Source organism: Drosophila kikkawai, chromosome 2R (genome assembly GCF_030179895.1).
Source record: "Drosophila kikkawai strain 14028-0561.14 chromosome 2R, DkikHiC1v2, whole genome shotgun sequence".
Classification (NCBI taxonomy): Eukaryota; Metazoa; Arthropoda; class Insecta; order Diptera; family Drosophilidae; genus Drosophila; species Drosophila kikkawai.
Genome location: NC_091729.1, coordinates 16811578 through 16839128, shown reverse-complemented (window position 1 = coordinate 16839128; position 27551 = coordinate 16811578). Strand labels below are relative to the sequence as shown.

At 40.8% G+C, this 27551-nt stretch overlaps 4 protein-coding genes and 2 long non-coding RNA genes across 10 annotated transcripts in view; 3 read left to right on the top strand and 3 right to left on the bottom strand.

The window, feature by feature from the left end:
- arr (low-density lipoprotein receptor-related protein 6) overlaps positions 1 to 14607 on the bottom strand; it is a 32458-nt gene extending 17851 nt beyond the window's left edge. The window contains exons 1-2 of one of the 2 annotated variants that reach the window (XM_017161459.3): positions 14505 to 14607; positions 13051 to 13371 (exon numbers count right to left, since the gene is read on the bottom strand). In XM_017161459.3, coding sequence (XP_017016948.1) covers positions 13051 to 13252 — 202 coding nt within the window. In that variant the 5' untranslated portion in view covers positions 13253 to 13371; positions 14505 to 14607. Of the gene's footprint in view, positions 1 to 13050; positions 13372 to 14349; positions 14466 to 14504 lie in introns of those variants that run through there. The other variant, XM_070283946.1, reaches the window with a different exon arrangement.
- Positions 14608 to 15050: 443 nt separating this feature from the next.
- cbc (crowded by cid) lies at positions 15051 to 16817 on the bottom strand. The gene is made up of 4 exons (XM_017161353.3): positions 16609 to 16817; positions 16000 to 16552; positions 15418 to 15925; positions 15051 to 15345 (listed from the first exon to the last, which is right to left on the bottom strand). Exons 1-4 carry the CDS (start codon positions 16699 to 16701, stop codon positions 15228 to 15230), a joined length of 1272 nt encoding a protein of 423 aa, XP_017016842.1. The 5' UTR covers positions 16702 to 16817; the 3' UTR covers positions 15051 to 15227.
- Positions 16818 to 17095: 278 nt separating this feature from the next.
- cid (centromere identifier) lies at positions 17096 to 18019 on the top strand. Its single transcript, XM_017161340.3, has one exon. It carries the CDS (start codon positions 17184 to 17186, stop codon positions 17772 to 17774), a length of 591 nt encoding a protein of 196 aa, XP_017016829.1. The 5' UTR covers positions 17096 to 17183; the 3' UTR covers positions 17775 to 18019.
- Positions 18020 to 18096: 77 nt separating this feature from the next.
- Positions 18097 to 27436, bottom strand: bbc (choline/ethanolaminephosphotransferase 1 bbc). 3 transcript variants are annotated; one of them, XM_017161512.3, is made up of 6 exons: positions 26675 to 27436; positions 24021 to 24261; positions 23801 to 23959; positions 23112 to 23243; positions 19514 to 19672; positions 18097 to 19435 (listed from the first exon to the last, which is right to left on the bottom strand). In XM_017161512.3, exons 1-6 carry the CDS (start codon positions 26893 to 26895, stop codon positions 19088 to 19090), a joined length of 1260 nt encoding a protein of 419 aa, XP_017017001.1. In that variant the 5' UTR covers positions 26896 to 27436; the 3' UTR covers positions 18097 to 19087. The 3 variants fall into 3 exon arrangements, with proteins under 3 accessions (XP_017017001.1, XP_017017002.1, XP_017017003.1); XM_017161513.3 differs by lacking the exon at positions 23112 to 23243 and adding an exon at positions 21408 to 21539; XM_017161514.3 differs by lacking the exon at positions 23112 to 23243 and adding an exon at positions 20469 to 20600 and having other exon boundaries at positions 26675 to 27431.
- Positions 23527 to 24261, top strand: LOC138928057 (uncharacterized). The gene is made up of 2 exons (XR_011444549.1): positions 23527 to 23668; positions 23726 to 24261. It is a non-coding gene; the product is annotated as an uncharacterized lncRNA (long non-coding RNA).
- Positions 24454 to 25047, top strand: LOC121502886 (uncharacterized). 2 transcript variants are annotated; one of them, XR_011444548.1, is made up of 2 exons: positions 24454 to 24630; positions 24715 to 25047. It is a non-coding gene; the product is annotated as an uncharacterized lncRNA (long non-coding RNA). The 2 variants fall into 2 exon arrangements; XR_005991109.2 differs by having other exon boundaries at positions 24454 to 24658.
- Positions 27437 to 27551: the final 115 nt, after the last annotated feature.

The window sequence follows — 27551 nt, the reverse complement described above, 5'->3', positions numbered from 1 at the left end:
CGGGCGTAGCTAAGGGGCTTAAGGGGGGGCAGGTGGGCGGGTGGTGAGGTAAAAAAAAGAGAAAAACTAAAAGCGAAACTTGTAAATTTAATATTCTTGCGCGCGCCGGTTTGATGATTTAAATTAATTTGCAGCCAGCTGAGCGCAAGCTCATTAAGTTCATTATGCACAGTAAAATGCAGGGGATATATCCGATAAAGCTATCTTTAGAGGTATTGTTAACAGGATTTAATGTGTGAAGGTATTTAAAAGTACACTGGTTGAATTTTAAAAGCCAATACTTTATCTTATAGAACTTGAGAATTATAAGTACACTCCTTTCTAAAATAACAACTTATCCTTTTTATTTTGCTACAAAAGGAAATACCTCACTCTATAAATTACATTTAAATTTTAAAATATTCTTTGATTAAGCACATTTCCTTAAATTTTCTAAACTTCCCCATATAACATATACTGTACATACTGTACCCTTAATCCCAGCAAAGCGTAGAATCTAAAATAGGTTGACACAAGGTAATCCCAACTCATTACCTCAATGCTGCTTTTAATTAAATTTTTAATACCGCTGCAGGGTCTCTTGAATAGATACAGATAACGCGGGCATAGCAGCATATGGCAAACAAAGACAACCGCCACGGCTGCCCAAATATTTGCCTATTTAAAAATAAAGTAAAGTTACCCTCGATAACTTGGTCGCAGCAGCAGCAGCGACACGGCGATAAATAAGGTACTGTTGGGGTACGAGGTAAATAAATGAAGCAGTGATTGCAGGCAGGAACTGGCCTATAATGCAAGTTCAATATTGAGTTTGTAAAAGGCAATATGTTAATGCAGCAGCAGTAGCTGCAGCCGAAGGACTGTCGCTCCCTGACAGGCATACGAAATGAGAAGTAGCAGCCAGCAGGCAACAAACAAACTGACATTCAATTAGTTCCTGCTCGGGAACACACACTCTCTACTACTCCAGACAGCTCCCCGCTGAAGCTGTCAGAAGCAAACATTTGTGCAAAATAAAAATTTGTACACATGTATAAATAAAGCAACAGCAAATCGACAACTACATGTTCGAGGGCCCTGGAATCGAATGGGGGGAAAAAAAAAGAAGAGTGAACAGCAGCGGAGACTGCCAATTGAGACGACGACGACTACTCCACTTGTGGCCATTAGCACCGCACGGCAGATGGAATTGATTTATATTGAATTATTGAACTGGCTGGCGCGCGGCCCAAGTATTTGCACGCTGATTGAAGTGGAATTGGAATTGAAATTTCTACAGCGAAACTGACATCGAGATTTACTTTTGGTTAATTGCCACATACGGTCCAAAGTCTGGGGCCATGTATGGAAATGTTGTGGCCAACACAAGAGAGACTCGGCGGGACTAGGGACAGGCAACTCGGAACTGGGGACTCGAGACTCAAGAGTCGCTTGTAGCTGGTTATAAATTACAGCATAAATTATCCCGCGACCGTCTTGGGTGCTGTAAAAGTAAATTGCCAACCAGGAGAGCCTGCAAACTCGCTGCAAACAAATCACTTTTGCAATTGGCCCCCTTTTGCCTTGGCCTTTCCTCATCTCCATCTCCAACTGCCTTTTGCCTTTCCGACCAGAAGGAGCGGCCTCCTCCGGATGGTCAAGTTCGCAAATTGATATTTTATTGCCATTTACTTTTTGCCTTAGCCTTAGCCTGGCTTTGTGGCTTTTGCTGTTTCTGCTGCTGCGCCTGCGATTGCCAGGCCGTAATTTATAAATCAATTTTAGATTTATGCAGTCAGTCTCCCAAGGAAAGTGCTGGCTAACTAATTGCTCTGTCACCGATGACGGCCAGACACTAAAAACATGCAAGAATTATAAACAAATTTACAACTTAGCAAGTCTTAAGAGGATTAAGGCAACACAATAAGTGAGTTGTTAGTTAAAAGGCCTAAGAAGAGAGTAAAGATTTATTAAATTTAAAATATTTTAGGGAGACTACAAAAGTTTCTTTCAAAAGGGTTTACAATTTTATATTTCCAATTTTTATTTGCAAAAAATCAGTAATAATAAACAGAATTTGCCAAGCATTATGCTATTTAAATCAAATTTATGATTGCCAGGCCAGCATTTAGCATAACAAAAGTTTGCCAATCCTCGGAAAGCAAATAATCCAAGCATCCAAACTAGTTGGGAATGGCTTGGTCTTTCCATTCAAACATGGAACATGGCTTTTGTAGGCAATGATTTGCTTTTCACATGCAAATAAATCGACAGCGAAACAATGTTCGCATTCAGTTGACAAATTTAGCATTTTTAATGGAGTTCTTTGGTGCTCCTCCTTCGAAAAGCTTCTTTCGATTCCATTTTAATTATTATACTCGCTTGTTACCCCCTACACGCTTTTATTTATACAAATTCTTTACGCTCGCCGTTGTTGTCTTGTTTGGCTTTTTGTTTAGGGACAAAGCCAGATACACAAACGAGCTTTGGCTTTGGATTTGGCCATAAAACAGCTTGTTGTGTGGCGAGTGCGACTGCCTCGAGGCGTTTTGTGGGCACAGCCCGAAAAAAAAACCCAAAACCAAACTCAAACCCAAAATCCAAACACAAGCCCAAGTCCAAACTCGAGATTTGAGCTCTGAAAGGGAGAGATACGAGTCTAACCTCTTGGGCCCTTGGCCAGTAGCATGGTCCGAGCCAGCTCTGTGAACAGCTGGGGGAACTCAGGTAGCGCAGGTAACTCTGGAAAACGAAGAGAGCAAACAAGGTCTGTCCCAAAAAACGAGCATAAGAAAATAAGAAGGTAGTGTACACAGGCGAAAACATAAGTCTGAAAGAAGTCGGGAATTCTAAAACAAGATTCATTTGCTCTCAAATATCTTCATAGACTTCATTTCCAGAGGAATTTCTTTCACCTTTTCATTATTTTATTGAAAATATAACCGAACTATGATTACTTTTCTCTCTGTGCAGGCTCAAAATCAAGCCATGAAGGCATCTTTGGGGCTCGTTAAGCACTCAGAGTCTATGGGTCTCGATAAATTTGGCCGTAATCTCGATAATGATTATGTTTGCATTGTTATTCGTTCCCTCTTTTGCCTTTGTCTTAAAGATTTTGTTTTTTCGATTTATTTTTTTGTCGTCTCTCGGGCACGCATGTAATCGGAGCTCACAAGAGCCAGCTCTGGTGATAATGAAGTTGTTGTCTACTGGTGTAACACTATCTCCTCATATATCCCGAATCTCTGCCTTTTGGGCCGAAAATTTTGCTTTATTCTCTCCCTGGCAGCTTGTACATATATCAGCATAATGAAGTTTGACATTAATGGCGCAAACGCAACAGGTTATTTACTGTTAGCTGATTTGTTTAAAGCGTCGAATCTCAGCTCTTTTGTATTTAAATGCGCGTCTTAGCCGCAAAACGTGTTTCTGTCCCGCGTCCGATATTGGATTGGATTGGTTTGGAGTGGAGTTGGCTTGACACCTTCCTCTATGCATATTAACCGGCTGTCGGTTGTCAAGAGAGGTGTCATAAGCGAAATTTATAACGCTACGCATTTAAGGGGTTAAGGGGGTCTTCTCATTCAAAAGCCGTTTTTTGGACCCTTTTTAAAAAAATTCTTATTTGAAAACGCAAAGAATAATTGAAAACTTTTTTTATTTATTGTATTCAAAAATGTTCAAAGTAACTAAGAAAGTTGTTTTTGCCTCGATACGAGGGTTGTTCAAAGAGTAATGAGACTTCAAACTTGGTGGTCGAAAAAAAAGGTGTCGTCCTGGCGGCCACGATTCAGGGTCTCCAGAGCGTCCGAAATGAAAAATAAAAACGGGGTTATAATCAGAATTGATGTTATTTTCGGGTGACGGAACAGATTTTTTTTTTAATTTTTTGAAACAAAATGGCGGCCATTCAAAAAAAAAATTTCGATTTCGGGCTTTTTTTTTGTAGTTTAGCGTACAAAAAAAATAGAAAAAAAAATTTAAAAAAAAATCTGTTCCGTCACCCGAGAATGGTGATAATTCTGCGTCGACTCCACTTTGTTTCATGAAAATCGGTTCAGTTAAACTGGAGATATCATGGCCGCCAGTTCGAAAAACGTGGTTTCGAGATAAACGCGTTTGAAGTTTGAAAAAAGCTCATTTTGCGAAGAACTTGCTTCACAAAAAAGGCTGTATCTTCTAAAGTATTTCGAATTTCTAAAAATCCTTTTGGGGACATATACACACCATCCCAAACTATAAATAAATGCAAAAAAAAAAAAATCGAGAAAAAAAAGTTGCCCAATGAGAAGACCCCCTTAATACGTAGTCAGGATTCTTTGAGAAAGAATTGGGTTTCGAGGCGTAATAGATATCATGCTGTCGGATTTATCGAACTTCGCTTGAGATATCAGTATTTAATCGAATTTATCGATATTTAATATGAAATATTAGTATTGGGTATTTATTAAATATTTATCTGAGATAGATCCTTCGTTATAAATGTTTTATTTTCATTTAAACAAGTTTAACTTCCTGAGACTCTAAAAATACATAAAGAAGTTCTATGTCGATTGGATTTGTGAATCGATGTTTGTTATCTGTATTTAATCGAATTTATCGATTAATTAAGTTAAAATAACTCGAGGTACTTTTGAGGTACTTTTTCATTAAACTTTATGTAAATCCTAAAAATGTAAAAATTCCTTGGTTCTTGATCTATTGTCCCTGATTGACTGATGTGTTCGATATTGGAAACCCTTTTACCTGAACACAACCCCCATTCCAGTCATTCCAATCTCAATTAGAGCGTCTCTGATCCAAAGAGCCGTCTGTCAACGGCTCGAATCGAAACCAATGGCCAAGTGGAAACGGAAACTTGTGGGAGCAGCCACACATCAACGCACCCGGCTAAATAAGTCGAGTGAGCTGTGAGCCGAGAGTGCGAGCAGGCTGTTTGCACCCAGTGCAGGCATGAATGCGAAATTAGTCAAGCGCGCAACTGCATTTACCGTGAAGGTGAGCGAGTGGGCCAGTGAGCGAGTGAGTGAGTGATACATGCAAACACAAACACCATCACCACCTCACCGGCCTGTCCGTCCGTCCAGGCAATTCAATTTCAATATGTGGCAAATTATAACAATTGCCCAGATCCAGCGAAGGAACGGCAGGCAACCACACGCTCACACGCACCTTTCGGCAGCTGCGGTTGATTGCTGAACTGAATCGAAGGAGGAGGTGTCCAAGTTGAAAGGAGTGATGAGGCACTAGACAACAAGTTTCAGGGGGCATACTACCAATAGAATTTTATATGTGATTAATTTTTTATACTCTCAACCAAATATTTACTCTTACTATTAAGAAATATTAAATTTCAAACTTTAACACTTGAAGTTGATCTTGTAATCTTACAAACCAAACTCTGTTGACCAGTGTAATTCGTGTGCAGCACCAACCAAAGTTATTACGCATACCAGAGGTAATAAGCTAAAGTCATGGAAATTGTTATCGCTTTTCTTGCCTTGGTGGCTGTTGCTGCTCAAAAATGGCTGCAAATTGTTGAAAATTACCAAGACTCCCAGCTCCGGCAAAGAAACCACAGCCCAGCCGAGCTTATAATACATATTCATACATGTTTTTGTCCCGACATGCAGCGCAGGAATGACATGCCGATGGAGATGAATCGCTCACAGTTATGGTTATGTGCCTCCTGTTGCATGTTGTTGTGGCCGGGGCAATTTAGTATCTTAACACGTTACAAATAAATGTCATTATTAAGATGGCATGGCCCGGCATACCATCACAGCACAACATCGGGCCTTAATGGCCTGGGCATCGTGTGTAAATGAGTATACAGATTGGAGAGAGAGAGGAAGCCGAACCAGAGGAGTTGGAGTCGGGGTAGCGGATGCTGTTGGTAATTTCCTCGTTTGCTGTTAATTAGCATGCATGGGCATAAGGGAGAAATTAAACACAAACGGCGAACAATTTGTGTATCAACACATTAGAGAATGATTTGTTGATGCGTCCAAAGCGATGTGCCCTGCAACTTACCCCACGGCCCCCTCTGGCCAATTCCCAGCGAGATATGCCATTGGCCCGGGCAGAATTCCCTGGCCGTTGTAACAATTACAAATGGAGCCTATTGATAGATTTACACGCACACGCACTGGGCCCGTCAGTGGCATCAATGATTTGTTTGTGTAAAGCCCCGAAGAAACGCTTTTCCCATACAAACGAAACAAGCATTTAGAGGAATGAGAGAAAACTCTTTGCTTATAACTAAGAATAAAGCTGGAATAGTAGTTAACATATTTATAAACATTTTTTTAGTCATTGGTAAAGTTTAAATACATTCGGAAATGATTATCTAATAGTTTCAAGACCCAAATAAAAAATAAAAACTATAATAGATATCAAAAAAATATCATATAAATAATATGTAATACATTCCTATTGTCTCGGCAGTATTTAAACTCATTAATCACAACTTTCAGGGGAAAAAACCCCAGAGAAACAGTTTAAAATATCAGGATATTAAAAATAGTTACACCAAAATATACACATAATTTCCACCCTGAATGTACTTTTAGTATAACAAAAACTCGAACTTAATGCTTAATTTAAATCCTTTTGAAATCTGTTTCCCTCTGTGCATGATTTTCACATTTATTTGTGTTTACTTGACTGCCTGCTAATTTTTGTTTGCGTTGGCGTTGCAGTTTAATTCAACATTGCAGCTTTATATGAATTTATGGCAAAACGGTCTTATAAACAATTTACATTCACACGAGAGCCATACAAATTTATCCCATCGAAAAATGGGGAATTAAATTCTTTTGCCAGACATATTGGTTTATCGAACTCTCTTTCCTTTTGTCCATCAAAAAACCTGAAACCATTAAAACAAACCATGAACGATCTATGTGATAAATTAGTTTTTGTGGTTTTCTGGTTATTTCTTGACAGTGGCTGGTGGCTGTGGTGGCCGTTTCTGTCGGGTTTTCGACCTATAACTAATGATGTTGATGAATCTCGATAGGTGGAATTTTTTGGGATTTAATTTATGCGTTAGCCAGCCGGCAGTCTGCAAAGTTTTGATTGGTAAATTTTTGGCCCCATCTACAGGATCTTTTTATATAAAAAAAATATAGGAAAGAACACATCCAATAAATATTTAAACGGTCTTAATTTATCGTTCGACAAAAGTTAATTAAAAAAGTCAGCAGAGGCGTATTCGCTGGGGCCACAAATCATACAAAGTGTCACTGAAATTATGCCGAGGAGACGCTCTCCAGGGATAGTAAGATGAAAAGCCAGGCAAGCCAAAACCAAATACGAAATACAAAATACGAAAAGGAGAAAAAAAGCCAAGCTACCGACAAATTAGTATGCACAACAGGTTAAAAATTGACAAACGCCAGTCGCAGGCAACAGGAAAAATGCCAAATATAGAGGGTATAAAATAATAAAAGCCATAAATAAACTTTAAATTGGTTTTTTTTTTTCTTTCTTTGCTGTTTTCTAGATAGGAAGCGAACGAGGTACAAGAGTGAAATAAATTAGCAGTCTGTCGAGAAGCTGAGACGAAGAAGAAGGATCTTGTGCCAACGAGCTGCGAATTAATGTTTCCTCTCTCCGCCAATATTAGATAACGAAACCCGAGATTTTGTGCCATATGGCTGAGAGCAGAGAGTGATCATTTGGCCAAAAGCAGAAACACGGGAGCCAATGGAACGTAAACAAGAACGGCAGTCAGAACAATTACACGAAAACAAAGAGCAGTCAAAAGTCCCAAACAAGCCAAAAAACCGAAAAAAGAAAATACATTTCTGGCCAGGTCTCTGTTGATTGTACGGATATGTGGATGTGGTCGAAGAAGGCCTGCTGGGTCTGGCCTCTAAATGACCGGCTTGGAAACGAGTCACAAGTGGGCAAAACGGGGACGGGGGTATTGGGTCCCCAAAAGGGTCTCGGCCTGGGCCCATGATTTCGGCCCGGGTCTGAGCCCGGTCTCGTCGGTCTCCTCTTAACGATGTGCATGTTTATGCGCTGCGTTGCAAGCGACGCACGAACGCCCAGACATTTAAAGTAGTGGCATCAGCAACAACATCAGAACCAGCAGAAACCCCGAACAGCTCCCCAGCAGAAAAACAGACAACAACGGCCACTCGGGGAAGGGAGAGTTAAGGGGGAACGACGACGGGGTTTGGAAGCTTGTTAGCAAGGGAGACATGGCCAAGATGCTGCTGCCTTGGCGATGGGCAACTCCAGGGAGTCTCTGGCCAGATAACTATCGAAACATGGCTAGCATGTTTTTAAGCCAAGTCGCCAGTAATTGAAATATAGAAAAAAGTGATTTTTGAATTTCTATTCTAAAATAAATCTTTACTTAAGACTCTATTACCAAATTATGAGGAAATATCTTCTTAACTACCTAATAAATATCTGTATAATGTTCTTGATTTATCCCACGTTTTTTGATATATCCAAAGCCTATTCAGAATTTTAAAATCTCCTTGAAAACTGCGACTCTTGCCACTACTATGACTGTGAACATATATCGCTCATCCCTGAATGTGTTCCCCTTCGTCGAAAGGTTGCCCTGTTTTTGTTTCGACTTCTCGTTCAGTTCGTTAGTTGGCCAAAGCCAACGGCTATGTTAAGTGGCTCATACTCACAGATACACACGCATACGAGGGCACAGCAGTGCAGAGTTGCCTGCGCGCCTTTAGATATGCAAATTGTATAGAAATTTAATTACTTGCTGACATGTTTGGGGCCCTTAAATTGGCAACTCGTTGGTTAAATTATAGTCGCATAATCAACATGTGCAATTTAAACTAAAGCAGCTGTTCAGGAGGGACAAAAAAGCCAAGAACAAGACTGCTTTTCCCCAAACTTTATAAATATTATATATTAAATATCATGGCTCTGAATAAGTTCAGTTTATTTTTAATTAATGTACTTTTCCTTTTGTAGTACCTTATGGTTTTCTCAGAGAAGTAAGTTTATATTGTAAATCTTGATTACAACAATAACTTATCACCATCTTTCAGTCTATAAAGCCTAGCCTATATAATATAAATCCTAGTTAAGCTTCTTAAAACCAATGAACAGAACTGCAATGAAACAGTCATCTTTATTATATACGTTTTTATACGCTGTTATGCTGATCATCCAGCGAATAAACCCAATCGTAAACTTAACCATTAAACCCGTTTAAGCCAGAAAAAGCGAGTGTAAAATGAGGGAATGAAGATGGTGGGAATGCCTTTAGCCTATCGATGTTTCCCTTTTGCAATTAACATTTGCGAAACACACGTAATTACAAGATTACGATAAGTGATAAGAGTCAGGAGGCAGATGCAGGCCGCAGATCGGGGAAGATGGCCAAAAGCAGTCGGTGGACGACTGGTTGTTGTTACTGCAGCAGTTGCAGTGGCATTGGCATATTTGCATATGCAGACCGCAATGGAATGGTAGCCAATTTGCTGGCAATACTAAAACCGATTACGCAGATGCACAGAGCATAATAAATAGGGGAATTTTCTCTAATTGATAATTGATAATTGCTTTTTGGGATTTTCCAAGGTTTTTAAAGGTTTTAAGTATAATAAACAATCTAAAAGAGATTTTATAAAGCCAAACCTAGACAGAAGTTACATAAAATATTAAAAGTAAGTAAAAAGGCATCAAAGAATAAAATACAGTCAAATCCTCATAGTGATTTGTATTATAGAAAACGATTTGGTTATTTTGGCCTCCTAATCCCAATAAATACTGTATTCTTCAGATCTATATATAAACTAGAACAATGTAACTGCTAATTTCCCTCAGTGCTAGCACACAAGCCACACACACACCCACATTTCCAGCCAATGCAGAGGTCAGTGCCAGGCCAAGCCGCCCACACAAATTGGTGGCAGAAGGGGACTCACTGGCGTTGATGAGGCTGATGCCATGATGATGACGATGATGATGTTGATACCGCTGCTGCATTGCATCCAATCTGCTGGCCAACACAGATGCACTGGTCTTACGCACACACTCACACACCGCAACGACCACACCACAACATTATTGTTTAAATTGCAAAGTGATACATTTGTGCCGGCGGACCAATAGTTTGCCTTTGGTTTTAGCAGTTTACACACGAAATGTGCCGGCTGGGCCCCAGAATGATTGGGTTAGTTAAAGCACAATTGTGTTTGCCTTGCGTTCTCGGACATTTGTGGCTGTGTGATTTTGCACGTTTCTCAGCTTAAATTTGAGATCTGATATGGTTCAAACTTCGAACTGCGATGGGCAGAAATTAGAGCAAAGGTTATGAGTTTTATTAGGCACTTGTCATATCGATTACAGAGATGTGGGTTTGTTAAGTCAATCAATTTTGAGTTTAGATATTCCAAATTAAGTCGAAGGAATGAAATTTATATTCTCAAAATTTATTTGAGACATTATCCGTTGCATTTTTGTGCAAATAAGAACTTCAGTAATAGAATGGCAAGGATTAGGTTTATAAAATCAAATCAATCCTATTAAATCCTAGATATAATTTAAACAAATCCTACATATAAAAACATAATTCCAATACATAATTTATAATTGGATAATTTGCGAATACCACCAGATAATAGTCCCTGGGGGCAGGACTCACCCGGTAAAGAAAGAGAATGTGTCGCAAGTGCTGACAGGCGTTCTAAGCCAATGTCAACGCTTGTGAAACTGGTGCACACATAAATGAAATCAAAATCAATGTCAACAACAGTGAAACGTCGAGTGTGTCCCGGGGGCCCCAACGTTGGGTATTCGGAGGACGGGATGTGTGATGGAAGGATGCAGTGGGAGGGTGATGCTGGGATGTGGCGTCAAAGGCGCCGTCGCCTTTGAAGTACTCCCATTACTACTAAACTGGCGTACTACGGCGTAGTAAATAGAAGCTAAAGCAAATAGCGTAGGGCTCTGGCGTAAAAGGACGAAGGATGGGGAAGTCCCCCTCCACAACATACACGGAATGACAGCGGGAAAAAACGTCAGTCAGTGGCTGCAAAAAAGAACAAGGCTTAAAGTGGGCTGAAGAAGGAGAAGGATTTGGAAAGAGCAGAAGGGAATCAACGCAGGCAAAAAACACTTTGTGCGCGCGTCAAAGTGTTAAAGAAAGTAAGCACCAAAAGCAGGGGCGTAGCACAGAAAAGCTTTTAAGGGGTTTAATCCCTTCTAAGAACATAATTTTAATAGGTACCATTTACTTGGTCGGTATTGAAAATATTTAAGGAAGTCTGTGTGCTAATTGTGCCAGCATTTACGTAAAAGCAAAACATTATTTTAAATTCTTATTTCCATTCAAAGTTTTTTATAAGTTGAGATAAAACGGGTTTGACGGGCATTCTCTGAGAGAAAAAGCATATTTTTTAAACAAAAAATAACACTTTTCCCACAGAAATTGCTTAATTTTAGCTAAATTTAAACAGTTAGCATCTATAAATTGTGATAAATAGATAGGATTGATAGGAGTAATAGAGTCCCGTCTGCGCCACTGACGCATCCCTACACATACATCCGAACATCCACAGAGCACCAAAGAAGATGGAGAGTTTGCCCGGAGCTTTGTGTACATATTTGATGCGCTTTTTTTACTGCGCCCGAGAGCTCGACAAAATTTAAGTTTCGGGTTTCCTTTTTCGGGCGGCACTTGCTTTGTGGGCGCCCCAATGCATGCTGGAGTACTCCGTACGCTGTACTCCGTACTCCGGGCTTTGCTGAAACTCCGGACAGCAGGGGAGTCGTCGAATGGAGGCTTATCTTTTAGCCAAACACTCGAGCGTCCACTTTTTGGGGCTTAACGATGTTTGGTTGGCCTGTGTCCACTTACTATTTCCATATTGACTTGACCCGTGGAGTGTCCCGTGCCTTGCCTAGTCTTTGTGCCCCATTATAACCCCAGGATTTTTTCGGGGTCCTGAACCCCCAAACGCTTTGTGCATTTGAAATATGCCGGCAATTACCGGGCAACTTTGCCGTATTACAACTGCTGAATTATTAGTGAAGCTGGTTTTTTCAGCTCATTAGCGTCGTCGCATCTACGCGGAAAAGTGTGGGGGTGCGAGGCCACTAAATTATGCGCAGTGCAATCAAGTTGAGTGCGTACTACAGTCTAAATAAGTTGTAGTAGTAGTTGTTTATTCATAAAAGCATTGCGCCGGAAAATTGTCAGCCTTTGGGCCTTTGACAGTGCGAAAAGCGCTTAAAGGAAAAACGCAAAGCGGCAAAGGAGATGCCAAAGCAGGCTGGTGAAAAGGGGAAAGGTTGAGGGAAGCTCACAAGTGCAGTGCCAACCACACGGACAAACGGAATAAAACGAAATGCTTGGGGGAGGCGGGTGGTGGTGGTAAGAAAACAGCGTCATAATGGCAACAATGGCGGTCAAAATTATAGTGAAAAAATATAGTTTTTTTCACTGGATAAGATATCTCAGAGACAGCTAGACCCAGAGCTCCTTCGGAATTTTGGTAATTGTTTAAAGGCTTTTTTTAGTACATTACAAAATTTTAATGAAATACCGCTCACTCTGGTTTAGAATAAGAAAATATATTCATTATTTACTTTTAAATTTAAACATAATTTTATGACAAAAATTAATTAACATATCAATATACATATGTACATAGATCTTCAAAATTCAGTAATAGAATGGCAAGGAATACGTTTTTCATTTTCTTTTAAAATCTCTTGAAATTAATTGCATCTGTCTTTTCTCACTTTTATAAGAACTTTGAAGAAAGAATTTATTTAAACAGATTTCCTAATATGGAAGTCAAAAAAAGGCTTTCTGTGCCATTATTTTGACCTCAACTGTAGGTTCCTTTGACATCAAGTATCTCTACCGGCCTCCCACCTCTTCCGCTGTGTTAATAAAGGTTTGTGTGTGTTGCAATTGTCCCGCTCGAACACCCACCACAAAGTACCATCAATTCCTTTGACAAATCGCAACCTTTCAAAGCTCGTCAAATTAATCGAAATGCCATCAAATACCTTTCTTTCCTTTGCTTTACTTTGACGAAACGCAACCTTTTGTTCGGTTCTACTCACCATTTTTGTATTGCCAACTGTTTGAGATGCCAAAGCAAATCAGTAGAAAGCCGATCAGCAGCACACCTCGCATTCCTGCTCCCGCGCTCGTATTGGCGCATCTCTTCGCTTTCGTTGTCACATCATTTGTCGTCGTAACTTGGCACAATGGTGGTTCGATTTCAGCAGACTTTATAGACTTTATGTATGGCTCGAGAGCCATCTTATTTTGGAAGCACTATCTCGCAAATTCTAAGACATTTGGCGCAAAAATATGGAGAACCGATAACGCGAACCGATCTTTAGTTTTTTGTTAGGCGCACATAATCGTTAAGAAAAATACTGCAAGTGGAAAAGAGAGCGATAATTAGAAACTAATTTTGGTTATATCATTGTTGGGTTTTTGGGGATTACACTGGGGATTTTAATGTGTTTCAATTTATTTGTATGGTAATATTTTTTTATTTTTAACTTCGACTTTTGCCTGTTTTAGTCTTAGTTTTTGCGCGGAATTTACGACATATTTTTCGAAGTTTGGTGGTTTAACTGTTTTAAATTTAGTGTTTTTTCTGCTTTAAAATCAATGAACGTTTTGTTGAACAGTGTTTTGTGCTTGCTTTTGTTGCTGTCGTAGAGTAATTATACCCCAACATTTAAAAAATATTGTAACATATTTAACATTTTTTATTTCTCCTTTGTTGACCAGTGTGATCGCCTTGCTCGCTTTGATTATTCGATTGTGTGCGTTTGTTGGCACCCATTGTTGTTGTTGACATTATTGTCATAAAGTAGCGAGTGATAAGAAATTGTGCAACTGTGTGTGGTTGACTGTTACCTCCCCCTCTCCCCCACCAGCACCTGGTTGCTAAATTGAAATACTGTAAACGATAAGGCGGCGCGCGGACTTAGTAATTAATGTTCCCTTCCGCTGACGACGACGCAACAAGCCGGCGACTGTCTGACGGTGTGTGTGTGCGTGTGTATGCAACCCCCAAAAAGGCGCTGCTGCACTTTCCAGTGGAAAATTTCACGTCAACGACAACCAAAACAAATGCCGCCTGGAAATAAAGCAACAAAGCAAACGGAGCAACAGAGAGGAGAAACAAACAGAGCCACACACACACTCACACAACACTCGCACGCACGCACACATGTCTTTCGGGCAGGCCGTAAATTTAGATGCCCGAAAAACCGAAATCGAATCTTTTGGAATTACTTGTGCGCTCTGTTTTGTTTTTAGAACCATTTTATACACATTTACGACAGCAGCAAGAGAAGCAGCAGAAACAACAACAACGGCTCGCACGCTACACAACAAACCCGAAAAACACGCCGAATTCCGCACTAGTATCGTTCCAGGACCACTTAAAGTGCATTAATTAAGCTCAGACGGTCACAATAAGTTGATTAGCGCACAAATTTAGCCCGAGAGTAGCCATTTTGTGGTTACATTATTTTGTAAATATTTGATTTACTTTTCACAGAGTTTCCACCTCGCGTTGCCTCGTCGTGTTTTTCGTCTCGCTCTCCCGAACAGTGTGACCACTAGTGGAGTTTTCAGATTGCACAAACCATCGCGCCAGTGTGACCGGGTCAATAACATAAAGAAATCCCATAGTACCTTTATATGGAGGCAGAGCTGCCAGTTTAGCTTATTTCAGGCTAGATCTAACATATTTGAAAATATTTTATAATTAAAATGGCTATAGATATTGGCGATTGTTCCGTTTTTCCCCAATAGCGTGCTCCGCATGAACAAAGGAACCCCCAATCTGCAACAAAATTAATTTCTTAATCAGCCACAAAAAATCTATGTTTAAAATATTAATAATGGTAGTGATTGCTGTTGCTGTTAATTTAATTTTTAAATCCACCGTTTATTTATTTTTTTTTTTTAATTTTGGCATTTATATATATTTAATATTTAATTTTTAACATCGTGTAACGTGTCAAAATAACGATTTACTAATATTTTTAAGCGTTTTACAGCAAAATATAATAAAAAGTATATTTTAAAAATGTATGTGATTTTCAATATTTTATGATTTAAATTCCATATGATCTTACTTTATCTGACTGCACAGACTTTATACATATTTTAAGATTACAGCATTATAAACATTTGATTCATATGTTGATTCTTAAACACATTTTTAATCTAAATTACCGAATAATTTAAACAAAAAGATTTACAAATGCTATGTATGATTGTCCATAAACTGCAGCTCTGACCACAGGAGCAGCGCATTCGGGGGTAAAGGTCGCGGCTGCGGGGAAAGCAACATCACTGCCTGCCGCTCCATATCAACTTCGGTCCTGGAAATCCCACACAAAAATCATATATGTAATTCAATGAAATAGAAAAAACCTAAAGTCTCAAGAACTTACACGCAACAAAAGCCCGCGATATTCGTGCCAATCACATCATCCTCCACGGATTCGGCAAAGCTGAGCGCCAGCACATGATGGATTAGGGCTGGAGTGGGCGTGACGGCCACCACTTTTGTTTTATTGTCCTCGGCCTTCATGCCGATGGGCATGCAGGAGTCCGGCAGCGGAGGTGCTCCGATCTTGTACAGCCGCAGATCTTGAAATTTCACCTCGAAACTGAACGGATAGAAGGGTGTGCGGGCATTGCCATAAAAGTACTCCTTGATGCGCTGATCCCGCGACTCGTGGCGCAGCTCTTTGCTGCGCTCCACAACGCCGCCACTCTTGGGCAGCAGCACCACATTGACGCCCTTGGGCACATCGCGCAGCAACTCGTTGTAGAGGCGCTCCTGGTCCAGAACGAAGATAGCGCAGGCTCCGTAGGCCTGGGCAGCGTGTAAAAGGTGGGCATATCCGGAGCCCTTGACCCATCCGCAGGTGTTGATTATAATGCCAGAGCTTTTTGCTAAAAATAAAAATGAAGATATGTCATAAGGATTCTAAGAAAACAATCCATAAACGTTCTGGACTGGCACTCACTGCGCTTATTGTTGTTCATCGATTGCAGCGTGACCTCGGCCATCTTGGAGACGACAGCGTTATACAGGACGCTGTTGCCGCTTGGCGACTTGTGGCCAAAGTGGTAGACCAGCGGCGCTGTCTTGGGGAATCCGTCTTCCACGCTAGCTGGTCGCTCAATAAGTATGGTGGCCACGTTTCCTGATATGGCAATGGCGCCCTGGCCCACATCCAGGTCAGCGTACAGCGGCCGGCGACCCACGCGCACCGCATAGTTGAGGAGAATGCGGCAGAGCGTGCTCTTGCCCACGTCCATGGGACCCACGACCATGGCGACAGGACCGCGGCGGTCCTTCTCCTCCGCCTCGGCACGAAACTGCTCAAGTGCCGCGTGACAATTCACATACTGCACCATCGGCGTCTCCTTGGAGATGTAGCACACGTCCATTTTGCCGGAGACGTGCAGCACACAGCCCTGGAAGGTGTATATCGCCACCTTAGCACCCAAGCCAAACTCGTATTTCTTCTTTTTCACCAGCTCCGTGCCGAACAGCTCGGCAAAGCCATTAACTAACTAAGAAAAATAGACAGTAATTAAGGGTGTCGCATGTCTTAAAAGTATTAACTTACGGAGACCAACACTTTGGCGTCCTTTTGCTCGATCTCGAAACGTAGCTCGGAGTCGCCCTCCAGAGTGTAGTCCTTGCCATGGTCCTCCGACATGATTAGTACCGCCTAACTCTTGACAGTGGTAAAATTTCGTAAAATTAAGAAATGCTAAGAAATGTAAACAAGTCCAGCAGTTAGTGTCATCAGTGTTGACAACAGTGGTATCAATTTAGTATTTTTCCCGTCAAATTCAGATTTCTTTTAGTATCAAAATCTGGCTAGGAGAAGACAAGATAAGAATTCTCAGTGATTTTCATAGCTAAATTAGCATTTTTAGGAGTTTTTGTCTTGGCTAAGAGAAAATAAATCATTTTTTGTTTGTTCTTCTTGTTTATTTCGTCTTTCTTCTCTCTAGGTTTATTTTTCATATTTTTTAAAAATACCTAACCGATTGCACTGATAGGGAAGTGTAACCGATCGGGCCATCAGCTGTCCCACCAGTGTTGGATAATAACCTAGTTAATAACATCTTAATACGGTCACATAACAACTATTTTAAATTAAACGTACCATTTTCTAAGACTACAAATTTAAACATGCTACCACTAAGAGTCGAAGAGTCGAATAGCACAGACAGTTCCAGTTCCGGCTCCATGCAGATGCTCGACCATTACCTGGACTTGGAGTCTGCCACTAGCCAACTCTCTTTGGATACCGCCGACGATCAAAGACCGACCCTGCGACGTTCGAATCGGAACACAAGCCGCACGGTTGAAGATCAGGAGAATCGCCCTCCCGCAGGCGGTCAACGCCAGACTAACCGGAACTCAGACAGAGGCCAATCAGCAGCCACAGCGGCCCCTGCACCGAGGCGACGCAAGCAGCGCGGACCCGTGAGCCGGGCCAACCGGATGAATCGGGAGATCCAACGCCTGCGGGCATGTACTAGACCATTGATACCCCGGCTTTCGTTCGGTCGCTTGGTGCAAGAACTGATGATGAAGTATACCTCTCCGTCGTTTAGGATCACCGAGAGTGCACTTGAGGCGCTGCAAGAGTCTTCGGAGCTTTACTTGACGCATCGCTTCTCGGACGCCTACTTGCTCACCCATCATCGCGGCCGAGTGACACTGGAGGTGCGGGACATGGCGCTGATGGCCTATATAATAGACAATTGTCGTTCCTAGAATTATTTCCCCCCGAGTTTAAGTTTAATATCTTAGCAAAGGATACCTGAAAAGTGGACTGGAAACGTGATTAAAACCAAATATATCCAATATATCTGATATATCTATGTGCCAACTATGAATAATTTCTGACTAATAAGTTAATTCATTAGTAAAATGAATACCAGTGGAGAAATGTAGCCTCGTGCCTTGTGTATTTTTATATTGTATCAATATAAACTCGATTATAATTTTATTCTGTAAATACCTGAAATCTGTATTTAATGTGTTTTAGTTTATATTTTTAAATATATATCTTCCCAACTCCATTGAAAAGAATATGTTTGTTTTGCATTTCGTTTTATTTGTATTGTTTTGTTACGTCTCCAATTTGATCTTCGTCTTCTTGTACAACATAAAACATAATCCATAATAGTTTAACTATAAAGTTTGCCGGAACCGAGCCGAGCGAGCTACAAATATATAATATATGTGTAGGGTTGGTTTACTTTTGTTTTTTTTTTAGCTAGGATGCATAAGAAAGGAACGCTTTCGGGCCTAGAATTAGAATAGGGACAGGTATTTAGAATGTCACGGCCACGATGAGTAAGAAACTAAGCACTAAATACGTAAATACGAGTAACATGAATAGATATAGACTACAGACAGGCTCGGTTGGCCGAGGATTGCATCTGCTAGGACATAATAGCTGTCTTTGTTTTTGTGTTTTTTTTCGTGGGATGGATAGATCGGTCTTAAACGTAAATTGAGCTTTCGTTGCGCCAAAAACGTGTGTTGGGTTGGGCTTCTAATCTGCTTTCTTTTTGGCATTCGCACAAGTGTGTGTTGGGTGTGTGTGTACAGTAAAAATACTGCCATCTAGATTTATTACAACTTACACAATCATACAAAATATATGTATATTTATAGGTATATTTTTATATATATAGCCATTCATAATTGATATCGAAGGAGACTGCAACAGTTCTGTTTCTCCTCCTCCTCCTCCTCTTTAGCCACCTGCCACATTTGCTACAACAACACACAAGTTGTAAACTAACTCTTAAAATTTAGGAGCAACGTTTTGCTTCGTCATCGCGCCTCCTCCACCCTCTCTGAGGCCTCGCTTTATTTCGTTTTACTAGACTTTTGTTTAAACATTGACGACGGTGAATTTTGTTGGGTTGTGTTTACGGTTCTTGTAGTTGAACTTCCTGCGACGACTGCGACTCCTGCTACGAGTATCTTCATCCAACCCCCCCCTCCCTTCCCCCACATCTCTCTAACGACGTTAATTGGTAAAAAGAAAACTAATTAATGTAGGCGGCGAAAATCTAGTGCGCTTTGCTCTTGGACTTTCTATGCGCCGCGCCGCCGTTCTTGTCCGCACTGCCGCCGCCGCCAAAGTTACTTTGGCTGCTCACGGAAGCGGTGGCCGGATTCGAGGGCATACCCTTGGGCGTGTACGGTATCCGGAAGAGATCAATGCGCAGGTGCTGGCAGATCTCTAGGCAGACCTGCGCACAGTAGCGCAGCAGATCCTGGGTGCCCCAGATCAGGGTGAACCACAGCAGCCAGATCTCTGGGACGACGCAGTTGAAGTACTGGTTGAGGAACAGCAGCGAGGGACCGAGCAGCGACCAGTCCAAGTAATCCATCTCTGACTTGGTCATGTGGGCAATCTGTCGGGGGTTAAAACGATTAATTAACATATTTTTTTAATTTTAAATATTTTATTTTTTACTTTGATCTCTACTTACCACCAACTTATTGGTGACCTTGGCCGCCACCATTCCAAAGGCCAGAATGTATACCGAGGCGTGTTCGGTGAAGATATTCTGCGGCGACTTCTGGGCAATCATCAGGGCGGGCAAAACCACCAACGTAAGCGGAATACTCGGCGACAGCACACTGGTGCCCTGTGTTTTTTTCGGGAAAGGTGAAAATTGGATTAGTGGAACAGCTCACTTGGAGGCTCTTGTTGCAATCTTGCAAAGTGTCGCCGTTGGAGGAGGACTGACTCAACGAGATTCACAAGTTAATAGTGATTTACGGCACAACTTGCAAAAGTCACAACAATTTGAGTGCACAAACAAGAGAACAAAAATTCTTTTGGCTTTTTTTTAGCAAGTGTTTAGGGCACTTTCCCCTCTGAAAACAGAGGGCAAAGTGCGCTCATATTTCTGGTTTATTACATGTTTTTATTTACACGGTCTAGCGCTATTTTGGGCGGGTGTGTGGACGGGTGGTGGGTTGGGTGGGTGGTGTAGGATTTGGTGGATATTTGTGTGTATGGATTGGATTTCAAAATGCATGTGTCAGAGGTCAGTAAATATTAAATACAGCAAAACATGCCATGCCAAGCAACAGCCACCAAAAGGAGACACTTACAGGCTACATAAATTATAGTTTAAAGTAGTTAGTAAATCAAAAACAAACACAGGACATGCACGCGAATCAATACTATAAGATGGCATTTCTAAAACTATAAGGCAACAATTCGGATCTCAACTTGTGTGCTCTACTGGGACCGGGTTACAGTGCGTTTAAACCCGTTCAGACCTAAGACTGTGGCCCAGTTTGGAAACGCACTGCACACGAGGAGGACAAGGACAAGAACGAGAAATAGATAGAGAGAGTGTGTGTGTGTGTGTTTGCCTCCTTGCGGGGGGAAAGTTCTCTGCGAGAAGTACTTAAGCGTATGTTAGTTCTTACTGCAACCGATGATCCATTCTTGCCACAACCGTCGGTCAGTATGCAGTTTGCGTAGCGCAGAGTCAGTATCAAATCAATGCCACAGGCCACATAAAGGGGCACAAATCGAGTTTCGCAGTTGAAGTACGGTAGCTGCCAATGTCAAGGTTTATATGGGGTAAATGGATTCGATATTGATTGATTGATTGATTGCGTGGGGAAGAAAAGAACGACACGCATTAAAATTTCATTTGTAATTTGTAATTTGTAAGGAGAAACACTTGTTGCTTTTTCCAGAAGTCTTTTGAGATCACACAAGTGCGGCCAGTTCTAAATAATAGTTTCTATTAAAAAGTAACCAGCTCTAAGTGCTTTAAATTAAATATTCTACTAAATAATACCACTTAAAAGTCTATTTTGTATCCAAAGCAGCAGCTGCATCATGCTTTTCAATGAAACCGAGTGCACCATGGAAATGTTTTAAGTCGATATATATGAGGAGTAAGAGCGCAAGAGATCAGGAGAGGCCCCAGCCAAAGACCTGATAATAACAACATATGTAACGCCATACAATTCATTTTCTCAGATATTCTACGTGCTTTTGCAATTTTTTTTTTTTATATATCAATACAAATGTATGATCGTTATCCATCTTGTTATTATAGGACCTTTGCCCAAAACCGAATACCATAGCCCTCCATCACCAAAAACGAGCTGGAAAACTGCAAACCGAAATCCAAATTGAAATCCAAAAGAAAATGCATCAACGGTTATTAGTAGAGAAACCAAAAGCAAGTCAACCAAGGATTATTATGTTATTATGACTGGGGGAGTAGAGGCTACAGAGAGTTAGCTTCGAGTTAGTCTTCACGGTTTTTAGTCTTAGTATTTAGGAAATAAGTATTTGTTCGCCTCGCTATCATCGTTATCATGAGAGGCGGGTGTGCCATATATGCTTACAGCAACTGAGGAGCCGTTTTTGCCACTGCCGCCTTCAGTGAACATTTTTAAGAAATTGATTATATTCAAGGTATAACCGAACGTGATAAATACTAATATTGTGTAATTCCATGAAAGGCCCACGATTGGTATCTAAGGTAAAGATGAAAGAATTGCAAGAGAAAACAATAATCAAATTTAGAATATTCATCGACTGTGATGAGGGGGGGAAAATGTTTCGGGTTTCAGTTAACTTACGATCTATCCTTAAGGTGAATACATATAGAGAATAATAGTAAAGATTACGATTTTGGGTTAAGGTTAAGGGAGTAATAATAGATCCGTAACCGGAAGACGATATATAGACATAAAAAGAGTAAATATAAATATAGTAAACTGGACAGTGGGACAGGGCAAATACATAGATTAATTTTGATAGTAAAAATAGCTAATAATAAACTTAAATTTTGTTGCATTCAGCAGCCGCCAATATTCGTTGTTATTATTATTATTATTTTAATTGTGTGTGTGTGTTTGTTTGTGTTTGTATTTTTATACCCTTGCAGGGTATTAAAATTTCAGTCAGAAGTTTGCAACGCAGTGAAGGAGACGTTTCCGACCCTATAAAGTATATATATTCTTGATCAGCATCAACAGCCGAGTCGATCTAGCCATGTCCGTCTGTCCATCTGTCCGTCTGTCCGTCTGTCCGTCTGTCTGTTTCTACGCAAACTAGTCCCTCAGTTTTAAAGCTATCTGAATGAAACTTTGCATAGAGTCTTCTATATACTCTCACTGCTATATATGTCGGAACGGGCCGGATCGGACGACTATATCATATAGCTCCCATACAAATGTTCGATAAATTTTTAGAAAAAAAATTATAACTTGGCTGTTTTTCAATATTTTTGCATCATTTTTGAGATATAGCCATTTTATATTATTACAGAATTTTGGTAAACATTTTATGAAAATCGGACGACTATATCTTATAGCTGCCATAGGAACGATCGGAAAAAGAATAGGAAAAAAAATTATAACTTCGTTGTTTTTCAACATATTCTTATCTTATATAAGCTTCTTTTATTATTTCAGAATTTTGGTAAAATTTTTAACTATATCATATAGCTGTCATATAAACGATCTGTAAATGTGAAGAAAATGTAAAGCTGGGAATGTACAACTGTAACTGTCAAACTGTAAACATAATAAGTATAAGTAAAATAGTAAAATGTAATGAAACTCTGTTTTGTGAGTGTTTTCAGCATTTAAATTTATAATATTAACATCAAAACCAATCTGCAAGGGTATACAAACTTCGGTGTGCCGAAGTTAGCTTCCTTTCTTGTTCTTTTTTTTTTTTTGGGCATGCTCTCGCTTCTTGCTTCCAAATATTTAGCAGGTGTATTATTTTTGCAGCAGCTTCTTTGCCTTTTAAACCAAAGACACATGAACAAGAATTTCAACAACGGCACAAATTAAATAGGCAAGCAGTTGGGGCAGTTTTGGGTTAAATATATCGGGATTGAGGGGGTTAAGGGTAGTATCCTCACGCCACGCACCTCTCAGCTAAGCTGATGAGCGAAAATCTCCAAATCAAATCAGTTTTTCCTTTACTTTTGAGGAGCCAAAATAGTTTTTGTTGTGTGCAGAGTGTGTGTGTGTTTGTTTGTGTGTGTAATAGTTGTTTCGTTTGTGTTAAGTGTAGTGTGTGTTAGGACTTACAGCAACTGTCGAGCCATTCTTGCCAACACCACCGGCTTTAATGACGGAAAATACATAAGTTAGGGAGAGCAGACCGCACACAATGGTCGTCATTGCCGGCCCATACCAAAGCTCTATGCCGCCAATGCCGATCTGTGGGTGTTATGTGTGTGTAGTATTTGTAAGTATTTTGTTTTCAACAGGCATTTTTGTTGGCATTTTAGAGAGAGAGAGCGTTTATGTACATAGAAGTAGAAGTTATTAGACAATTACAATTACTGAGCATCGTGTTAAAGAATATTTATGTATATATATTAGAAATCTGCCTAGATTCGGCGCTGAATTGTGTGTGTTCTGTTCCGGGCTCAAGAACCTAACCCCAAACGTAGCATCCATGCTGAGTAACTGGGAAATATAATACAGTTTTATGCCGAAACTCAAAAGGTAATTCAATTAGCACAAAAAAACTCGACTAGAACTCAACAGAACAGAACTTAAGGCAGCCGCTGGGCAGAGCTGCAAATGCCTAGCTTAAGCCTAAGCATCCTATAAATGGAACTTCAACTCTAAGCTCTAATGTAAACGTAACGAAAATAATAACGCTCTTAAAAGTACGCTTAAATATCCAATAAAAGTAATAGGGAAACGCAAAAAACTTCCGGAAACAAAGAACTTCAACCTGCGGGGAATCTTTAAGACCCCTCTCCTACCTTGGTCAGCCAAATCTCGGGCCCCAGCACAGCCGATATGAGGTGTATGGCGATGATTGAGAACTGAGCTTCCGTTACATCGATTCGTCCAAAGCGCATCGTGCCAGACACATAGGTCTGCCAGTGGGCGCAGTAGAAGAGAGCTATGGCGCAGAAGCACTGAAAGAGAGGTTTCAATTTATTTCCTTACTTTAAAAGCTGAAACTAGTGTGCTGCTCACCTGAAAGAATAGCCAATTGGGATAGTGACCCAGCTGGCAGGAGACGCAGGCCGACAGAGCCACAAACACTGTGGATATCGAATCGCAGCCATGATCGAAGAGCTCGCCCAGCGGCGAGGAGGTATTCGTGCGACGCGCCTGCTTGCCATCGATGGAGTCCAGGCTCTGGTAAATAAACAAGCCCAGGGCGCACAGGAAACAGGTCCAACGCGGCGGAGGTTCTACACCATTTGGACTGTAGCTGTGGGTGGAAAATAACATTTAAATAATATAATATATAATTTATAGATATAATTCATGATCCCCACTTCAAACGACCCTGATTATAGCTGACATTATGTGGAACAGCAGATTATTTTAAAAGCTCAATAATAATAATCTCATTTGCTCTATAAACCAGCTTTCGCAATGTTTGTGCATTGAAATAAATTTAATTATTGTTATTTAACTGTGTGTAAGGTCTTGTAAATGAATAATGAACAGCTAAGCGAAGTAAGAGCTTTGTAGTCAAAGCAATCAGAAATGCCTGAGCGTTTCGTGCGTTTCCATGTCAATTAGCCACCAGTCCGTCCGTCCATTCCCATTCCCAGCTCGCAAGGGTCTGACGTCAGTGAGCATAAAATCGCCTGATGAGCAAAGTTCCCTAGCCGTGTGTCTTAATTATCAAAATATTAATAATTTCACTTGTTTGCAGCTGCTGCTCAACCGATAAGCGAGACTCGCTTGCTATCTCCTCGGCGGCAATGTCGCCAACTCAGCCGAGTTTAAAGTTCCGGCTTGGAGCCCCAATAGAGATGTCTAAGTAAGCTAAACCACCTGATTCCAGCTGAATCATCGTCCAAAAGCTGACACTGCTGCTTTATCGAGTCCCACTGACCTAGACAAGTTCAGCTAAAATCAGCAGCAGCTACGAGACTGGGACTGGCAACAGTTTGTTTTGCCTGAAAAATTATTAAAACAAATACAAACGAAAAAAGTGCAAACAAATGTAGAATAATAAACCGGTCGGTTCTTTTGGCTTTAGCAACGTTTTGTGAATGAATATATAGATCCTATACTGTGTATTATATGGTCTAAAAATAATATAAGCAGACACGTGAGCGCAGAGCAATGAAGGTGAATCATCTGTCTGAAAGTAAGTGACATTTGGGGTACTTTGATTGGCATACAAATCAGGCCATAAAAGGGGAAAGGCTAGGGGCTTGCTACCTCAAAACCTGTGGAAAAATTATTGTAATAATTATATATACGAATGACTTTTGCTACTTTTAGTCACTTTTACACTCGCAAAAAGGTGTTACTTTTAATAGACTCTCAATGTTTTACAATTTTGTTCACCTCTTTATAGCAACGAAAGACAAAGTAAGAAAGATCACTTGGCTTTCTGGCCTAGATCTTTAGAAATTCAAGGTTTTCACCGCAGCAGAGTGAAAGTTATATCTCTCTAAATATAGTTCTTGTAATTGCTACAACTCTGGTGTTGCAAAAAGAAATTGTTTAGCGAAGCGAAATGGGCTTAAATGTCGGACTTTAGTTTTCGTTAGACCCATAAAAATCAATTACATATGCAAATTGTCATTCTAATTCAATCAAAGGTATACGAAGACAGCGAACAAAAATCCCAATTGAGCGTCAAACAATTGGAAAATGGAAATGTGACAGACCCCGGGGGTTAACTCGAGTGAACCTTGTGTCTTGGTGCTCCCTGGCAATTCTCCCAACCAGCTCTGGGCACCTGCAATAGGGTTCGGCTACCCAATTCCCTGCTGTATTTCATCAACCCTTTCGATCCAAAGAGAGATTAGCCCAGCCCTTGTTTATTTACTTATCCGTTTCAAGTAGCCTTTTTTCGCGGACTAAAGAAATGCGTCACTGCCGACAAGCGACGATTATTGCGATTACTTATATTTCGCTCAGTTCGTGTGTAATGGGGGAAAAGTGGCGAGACGCCCTCGCTATCTTATCGCGGGCATAGCTGGTGTCCGACCAAGTGGTGGTCCCCTGAAAGGGGGTCCGCCGTATCCGCCTGTGCCCACCCACTGGTTCAGTTATTTACTAGTATTGTAGTTACGGCATGATACGCTATCGCTACGCATTATGAAACGAACCGAGCTATGTCGCCTGATTTTACTATAATTTCTTTGGTTTAATGTTTTGTTTATTGTGAATTAGTTTTGGTTTGATTTGATATCGATAACCAAGTGATTTTGTTACTTTAAGGGCAGTTTTAAGGGAGATGGAAAGCAATATCATAAGAATAAACCAAAATTAGCCATTTCTATAAACACAATCTCAAAGAATAGCTTATAAACTGTAGGAAAAAACTTAAAAGTCAAAAGAAATTTCGCTTTTAGAAAGGGAAATGTCGCTAAATCGAGAAATACCGAGAGTGACAGGTGATGGGAATTATATTGAGAACAACAGCTGATGCACAAAATCACTAATCTCCGCATATTTTTGATGGAAATATACTCGCAAATCAAAGCTGGCGGCGGCAATGAAAAGCCAACAACAAAACTAGTGAAAAACTTGCTATTTTCGAGGGTCGTGAGAGAGAGAGTGGGAGAGCGGTAGTGTTTGCACACACATTCGCCGGCAAAAGCGATTTGCATTTTTTGTTTTTTTTTTCGGTTCAGGGGGCGGAGGGTGCTTACCAAATTAATATCAACGTCGTCACCACATTGAGGATGAGGCCCACGATGGTAATGAGATTGGGGGCCAGCCAGAGGGGCGTCTGGGCCACCAGCCAGTTCCACCAGGGCTGCAGCAGCGGATCGAGGAGACTGGCGCTGAAGCACGAGTACTTGTGCTCGCTCAGCTTACGTAGCTGCTGGGCGCTGAGAATGTGCTTCTCCCGGTACGCGAGCAGCGGCATCTTGCTCGGTTACGTGCGATTGCGTTGGCAAATCCCTGAGTGCTGCTGTCGCACGCGCTTTTCACTTTTCACTTTCCTCTGACCTAGCGCTTTTCCTCGCGCGCATTTGTATACGTGTTCCTTGCTTCGCGCTGCGAGTGTGTGCGTGTGCCTCGGGGCTTTCCTGGCGAGATTTCCACACGTGGAGCACTAGGCTGGCGAAACTACGGATCCGGCACTTTTTACGTCGGTGAACACTTTATCGGGGTCGGCCGTTTGAGTATGTTGGGTGCGCGCGCCGAGTCTGCACTTGTATGTTTACTTAGCAAAATTAACTTAATTGGACGACTGTCTACTTTTTTCTTATTTCCATTTGACCAAGTGTGACCGTAGGGCGTCAGTTCGAAAATGGCTTGCAGAAATGTACTGATTATGCCGCTTAGTGCAGACTCAAACCAACAATATAGTGACTGTTACTTTTTCGCAACATCAAAATCAACTATTCAAATTAATATTTTTGGAAAAAGATCAAAGTTTAAGAGGTTTAAGGAAATGTGACTTAAAACGCAAAGGCGACAGAAGTAAAAAGTCGAAGATACCAGTTTATATTCAACAGTCATACCGGCATTCAACTGGTTTGGCTTTAGTATTTTCTGTCTTTGAGAAATATACCAGGT

What these genes read in the sequence shown, in the direction of transcription:
- cbc (XM_017161353.3), bottom strand. Translation starts at nt 16,701, where the DNA reads ATGTCGGAGGACCATGGCAAGGACTACACTCTGGAGGGCGACTCCGAG. An exon ending in ACGCCAAAGTGTTGGTCTCC is followed by an intron (nt 16,553 to 16,608) that starts GTAAGTTAATAC and finishes TATTTTTCTTAG; the next exon opens with TTAGTTAATGGCTTTGCCGA. An exon ending in ATCGCGGGCTTTTGTTGCGT is followed by an intron (nt 15,346 to 15,417) that starts GTAAGTTCTTGA and finishes TGGGATTTCCAG; the next exon opens with GACCGAAGTTGATATGGAGC.
- cid (XM_017161340.3), top strand. Translation starts at nt 17,184, where the DNA reads ATGCTACCACTAAGAGTCGAAGAGTCGAATAGCACAGACAGTTCCAGT.
- bbc (XM_017161512.3), bottom strand. Translation starts at nt 26,895, where the DNA reads ATGCCGCTGCTCGCGTACCGGGAGAAGCACATTCTCAGCGCCCAGCAG. An exon ending in ACGACGTTGATATTAATTTG is followed by an intron (nt 24,262 to 26,674) that starts GTAAGCACCCTC and finishes TTCCACCCACAG; the next exon opens with CTACAGTCCAAATGGTGTAG. An exon ending in AGAATGGCTCGACAGTTGCT is followed by an intron (nt 19,673 to 23,111) that starts GTAAGTCCTAAC and finishes AAAAAAACACAG; the next exon opens with GGCACCAGTGTGCTGTCGCC.